Source organism: Solanum tuberosum, unplaced genomic scaffold (genome assembly GCF_000226075.1).
Source record: "Solanum tuberosum cultivar DM 1-3 516 R44 unplaced genomic scaffold, SolTub_3.0 scf00174, whole genome shotgun sequence".
Taxonomy (NCBI): domain Eukaryota; kingdom Viridiplantae; phylum Streptophyta; class Magnoliopsida; order Solanales; family Solanaceae; genus Solanum; species Solanum tuberosum.
This window is the reverse complement of record NW_006239103.1, coordinates 567279-574050: the sequence shown is the minus strand read 5'-3', so window position 1 is coordinate 574050 and position 6772 is coordinate 567279. Positions and strand designations below refer to the sequence as shown.

At 33.0% G+C, this 6772-nt stretch overlaps 1 protein-coding gene across 1 annotated transcript; it reads right to left on the bottom strand.

Annotated features, from left to right (window-relative positions):
* Positions 1-3134: 3134 nt before the first annotated feature.
* On the bottom strand, positions 3135-6364 carry LOC102577663 (malate dehydrogenase-like protein). Its single transcript, NM_001288558.1, is given in 7 exon segments — positions 3135-3415; positions 3850-3961; positions 4077-4212; positions 4304-4581; positions 4978-5153; positions 5251-5409; positions 6285-6364. Coding segments are annotated over 7 exon segments (999 nt in total). The 5' UTR covers positions 6328-6364; the 3' UTR covers positions 3135-3320.
* Between the last annotated feature and the right edge of the window lie 408 nt (positions 6365-6772).

The window sequence follows — 6772 nt, the reverse complement described above, 5'->3', positions numbered from 1 at the left end:
GTTTACATCTTTTGTGGTTTGCGGACAATTACACAATAAGGGTTTATCCCGTGTGCATAAAGTGCTCACCACATAGTACTCACCCGAAGGACAGAAGAGTGTGGCAGAAATTGTAGTAGTTGTGAATTATCCGGTTGCGGATTATCTGGGGTTCCAAAAATATTTTTGCATTTTCTCGTCAACTTCTCTTACATTTCCCTTTTTTTATCCCATAATTCTCCAAACTTTGATCTTTTTGCTATCATTTCCTTTTTGCTATAACATAATTCTACAGTTGGTTTCATTTGCAAATTCCAAGTAACTTCTATTTAAAATGACTTTCGATACATTGACTCACTTCGTTGTATTTTTATCTTGCCTTATATATCCGTAATTTATCCCCCAAAATATTTTAGGAACATATTAGTTAATTTAATCGTAAGATACCCTATGTAATATCGAATTTTTCGATGTCGATACGATAATTCAATGTTTACCAAAGTAATGCATAGCGCAATATTGTGATCTTGAATGTGTATAACAGCATATTAAAATGTGAAAAATCGAAGAAGCCATAGGGGTCGTTTGATAGACCGCATTAAAATAAATAGTCCATGTATTATGTATGGTATTATTTAGTACTATGTTTGGTAGGAAATTGGGTCTATGTATAACTAATCCATGGATTAGTTATACCTCCTACATGGTATTATAGGATGTATTACTAATACCTTTCATTTGGAGGTATTAGTAATACATGGATATAATACGATGGGATAAATCTACGTAAAGATAAAAATATCCCTCAAATCATTTTAATTATTTTGTTTATTTTCTTGATTTTATGTTTTATATTTGTACTACTAAATTTATTTAAATAAATTAACTTACAAATTATTTAGAGAGAGTTGTTTGTTACTAAATAAATCCAATACAAATTAATACAATATTTGAAATGTGAGTAGTTTAATATTAACTAATTAAAAAGGCAAATATATCACAACATGACGTTTGTGATCTTAATTGAAGGTATAATTTGTGCGGTTTTCTAATTATTTGTATTTTGAACAATTTATAAAATTGAATACATATTAAAATTACAATTTGCAATTTTTATGTGTAAATATAGACGATTTAATCAATTTTACTATTGTTTACCATCTTTTCAATTTTAAAAGTTGATAGTTTATCTTTTTTAAAATTGAAAATTGACATTTTGTAAGCGATGAATTTACTAAGATGACAATTATTTATCCTCAAATAATTTAAGTGAAAAAAAGGTAAACATGACAACAAAATTGTTCCTTCTCAAAAATAGATAGAAGGTCATAAAAAATAATAGTGTCCGGCAATTATTTACCTTGACCCACTAGCATAATAATTCAAGGGTATAACTGAATTTTTTTTTATATAAAGTTTTAGTCCATGTACAAGATGAGGTGAAAAACAAAACCAAACAGTTGGTAAAAATAATCCCTGCACTATTAATCCCTATATTACTAATCTCAGCATTACTAATCCATGCATTATTAATCCTTGTACCAAACGACCCCATAGTATCTAATAACTTTTTTTAAAAGACAAGGGAGGTAGATGGAAAAGAAAAGGTTCATGTATTATTCTTATGGAAAAGGGCCTAAAATACCCTTCGTCGATATTTCGGTCCTAAAATACCCTTGCCGTCAATGTATTGGCCCTAAAATGCCCTTACTTTTGACGGCCACATTTTAAAATATTATTAAATGTATCATTTATTACGTGACACGATTTTATTGGTGTGTTTACAATTCACCTAAACTAATCAAATTCCGACCCAAATTTGGATCCACCAAATAAACTCATACCCGCCCCACCTAAAAAGAACCCCATTAAACTAAGAATTTTTTTTTTTATTCTGGTGTTCTTCAAGCTTTTTAGAGTAAAATCCTCCCCATAGTGAATTTACTTTTCCTTAATACATACCCAAATTAGTAAGTGAACCTAAATTTAAGTAGAATAAATGATTCTTCAAACGATTTTGACAATGGTAACCTACAAACTTAAGTTCTCAAATTTTGAAATTGAGATGTGAAATTCTTCGACTTCAAAAATGGAGTTCCGTTGATTCGTTCGACATTTTCCTCCATCTTATTCACCAAATCATCAGCCAAATCATAAACCAGATTACTTTACAATTAATTATATTTAGAGATTCAAGAACCTTCAACTTTAAATAAATTTCCAACCTGATTCGGAATCCTTCGAACTCCAAAAAAATATCAGTAGATAAATTTGATTTTGGTAAGTATACTATTTTAAGCTTGAATCTAATTGGTATTTTATTTGAAACTTAAACTCGTCGTAAGTCAGCTGAATATTGAGAAGAAAAAAACCTGGTTTAAATATATTGAACACTATTGAAGCTCAGATAGAGCTCTGATGGCGATTACAAATTTTTGATGTATAATTTGTTACTTATTTTGAAGTCGGTGATTCAGATTATTGTCTTGCCATCATTGTGAAGTTGTATTTTGATTTTGGAGGGCTTTGAAGATGAATTAGAATAGCTTGGAACGAATTTGTAGTTGGATTCACGAAGAAGGTGATAATAATTTGAAGATCAAATCAAATTTTGCATAATGAACAAGATGAAATCAAGGTTTTTTGCACTTAATTTAATGGGTATTTAGGGCAGGTGGGTATGGATTCTTTAGGTGGATCTTGGATTGAGATTTAATTAGTTAAGTTAATTTTAAAACACACTAATAAAATCATGCCACGTAATATATGATACATTTATTAATATTTTAAAATGTGGCCGTAAAAAATAAGGGCATTTCAGAGCCAATAAAGGTCAACAAAAGATATTTTTGTATCAAATCTATTAGTTCAAGGGTATTTTAGGCCCTTTTCCGTTATTCTTAAGGGTCTCTCTAAAATAGCTTGAAAATTTCAATAGCTTAGATGGTTGGCTATGTGTAGACTTAACTTGATGTTGAGTTCAATTGTCCACGAGCGACTAACCAGTTTTGTGCTTGTTTGAAGCACAATATAAAGCACACCACACATCAACAAGTGTTAACAATTTAAGGGAAAATTGATGGGCAAGAACAAAAACTTGCTCATTACGGAAAATCATCATCCAAGGGCGAACAAAAGATGCTAATTATTCGAAAAAGACATCAGTTCTATCTCGAAATTTTGGCATAAAATAGAGTACATAAACAACTGACAAAAGCAGTATTCCCATCATCATCACTTCCCTCAAGAATCAACAATGGCTTTATTCAAAACTGAAGCCACTTCTATTACCACATACACTCCTCATATGTCGAAAAGGCAATTCAGGATATTTGGGTAATTTAAGTAAGGCAGGAGTAAGCCAATGCTTTTTCCTCAGATAGTTCCTCGGCTGTCAAGTCCAACTTCTTTCTTGAGAACTCGTCAATTGGAAGACCTGGGCACACGAACAATAAATAAAATACTCAAGACCATGTTGACAAACAACTCATACAAATTTATATGGGAACTTCCAGAGAAATCATTAGTTAACATCTAAAGTTAAAACTCAGTAAAGGGTTGGCATGGTTTTTTTCTAATGAAAATCCGTCAGGCAAATAGACGTCTAATTTAGAAATATTTTCCCCAAATGCTCTCTTCCACATATGCTACGACAATCTTTGAGGCTAAAGATGGCTAATACAAGGAATGTGGATCCCATAATCCGACAGCATGATTTACGACTCAGATTAATCCATTTAATTTGACCAAATATGTTTAAAAAGACAACAGCCTGAGACCAATAATAAGATGAGACTAAAATGGAACAGTGTAAACAATTGATTAAAATCAAGGACAGTATCTGAATGCTAATAAAATATATTTTCTAACCTTGAACAATGGACCATTCTCCATTTTTGCATGTAACTGGGAAGGAATAAATAAGCCCAGCTGGGACATTGTATGACCCATCAGAGTAAACACCCATAGAAACAAAAGTGCCCTGCAACATTTGGTTTGAAAAAAATTGAGATAAGAACTACTTTATAGACAGCAACGTGCATAATAATAACTTTCTTATATATTAATACAAAAAGGACCCAAGTTAAGAGATCTACCTCTGGAGTTCCAAGGACCCAGTCACGAATGTGATCACAAGCAGAACTAGCAGCGGAAAGGGCACTAGAAAGCTTTCTAGCCTTGATAATGGCAGCACCCCTCTGCTGTACAGTAGAAATGAACTCACTGTTCAACCTAAATACAGAGAATATAATTTATCAGTTAATCAGCAAAATTGAAGAAAAAAAATAGGTAATCAATTTCCAACAAGTCTGATTCGTTTTACCATGCATCATCAGCCACAAGTTCACGGACTGGCTTATCACCAGCTGGTGTTGCAACTGTTGCATGGTTGACATCAGGATACTGTGATGATGAGTGGTTTCCCCAAATGATGACATTTTTAACATCACTAACTTGGACACTCAGTCTCTCTGAGATTTGGCCGAGGGCCCTGTTATGGTCCAACCTTGTGAGACAGGTAATATTCTTTTCGGGAATGGATGGTGCAAATTCTTTCAAGATCAATGCATTTGTATTGGCAGGGTTAGCAACAACCAACACCTGGAAGAGGCACAAGGCAAAACTTTAATACCACATATAAAATGAAGGCACAGCATGTTTCATTGAAATCCTGAAAATGGTTCAATGATTCTTCCATTGACACAAACAGAAGGCAATAAATAACAAAGACATTAGAGAGTTTGTGGCAGAAAGGACATATTAAAGTAACACACGAGACATTAAAAGTTGGCAATAGACATCTCATAAATATTCTCACCGACTTAGGTGATCTATTCATCAGTCAAGTAATCAATTACCTCCACAGTCAAAATAGAAGAATAATCTAATCAAAGGCTGGAAGTATATCATGCAGTGCTGGACACTAGGTGCAATTTACCAGACGCAAAAGCTAAAAATTTAAAAGGACTAACAAAGATCTATATACTTTTGCCTGACCTTGCAGTTGGGAGCTGCATGCTTCTCAAGTGCAGAAGCCTGGGACTTGTAAATAGAAACATTCTTTGACATCACATCTTTCCTTTCCATGCCTTCTTTCCTGGGGAAACCTCCAACCATGACCGCAACATTGACACCAGTGCATGCCTCAACAGCATCAGTTGTAGCAACAACACCTAACACATACATGGAAGAACACACCATTTAAACCAATTTAATTTACAAAAAGTGATAAAATGCCATAACGTAAAGATTATAAGCAACTGCACCAACCCTTAAGAAGAGGGAAGGCAGCATCCACTAATTCCATCTTCACTCCATTCAGTGCCTCAGCAGCAGGTGGAATATCCAACATGTGGAGAATTACAGGCTGATCTGCGCCCAACATCACTCCCCTGGCAATCATAGGCACCAAGGCATATCCAATTTGTCCTGAAAACAAATCAACATTACCCTGTTAACATAACATTCCAACCAATTCATAATTTTGAAACCAATAAAATATTAATCTCACAATTACATTTTCCAACTGCAGAAAAGAAATTGTAAAACCTCGAAACAGATTCCAAACACACTAACAAGCGAATCTTCATAATTATCTAGCTTAACACATGAGAAGTTTATCCAAACCACGAATCCACAAATCTAAATCATGACATCACAGTCGTTAATACTACATGTTCGTTGTCAAAAAAAAAAGGCATCAACTCAATCATGCTAATAACAACTAAATCTCAATCCTAAAGTAGTTAAACTTCTTTTTCAAATCAAAAAATCAAATTAAAAGTATATCTCATAGTAAATCAAAGCAAACAACAACAGAAAAGAACAGTCATCATTTTAATTGGTTGGAGTTACAAATCAGAGCAACAAAGATCTGAATCTCAACCTTGCAAGCTAATACAATTAATACTAACTGGTAAAACAACAAGTACATCAAGCAAACATGCTTGGACAACCTCAAGCAGATGAATCAACTACCCCAAACAAAGTAATACGCTCTTAATAGTTGGAGCTTATACTACTTTTCAGTTATCTAAATACTCAAACAACATTTTATAAGGAAATCAGGACTCTAAAAAGTATCAATTAAGTTATTAAGGATCGGCAACTAAATCAAAAAAACTAACAGTAAACAAGTAGATCTAAGGCTAAATCCGATAAGCAAGACTTCTAAAAATCAATCAAAGTAAGTCAAAATGAAGTAAAACAACAGATCTAAGTCATCCTGAACCAAAAAAACTGAAAAAAATACCAAAAAATCACAAAAATTAAGCTATTTGAAGTTCATAGAACAGATCGATTACCTGCAGCACCAGTAACGAGAACGCGAACTGGATCTTTGGCCATTTTTGTTGAAGATCTAGAAGTTAACTAGAGCGATGAAAACTATGATCGAAGAAGTGAAAATGAGAGTGAGATGGGCAACGAGAAGACTGCGGCGATATTTATTGGCTCAAAACTAGTGGTGAGTACGACGTCGTTGAGACTATTGGATTCGTCAGCATTTGTTTTTAGGAAGGAAATGACAATATTAGTCACTTATCTTTTAGGGGTACATTCAAAATTCAAATAGTACATGATTTTGCTATATTTGACAAAACTTTTCATTTTAGTTCGTCGAAAAAGATTCATACATTTTCTTTTTATCAACATTTGTTCATGTTGAATTTCACATATTTAACAAAAAATGTACTTTTTTAAAGTTAATTTTGAAATCTCGTGAAGTCTTTCATATTTCTTAAATTTCATATTCAGATAAAGTATATCACATAAATTCAGATGAAGGGAGTAC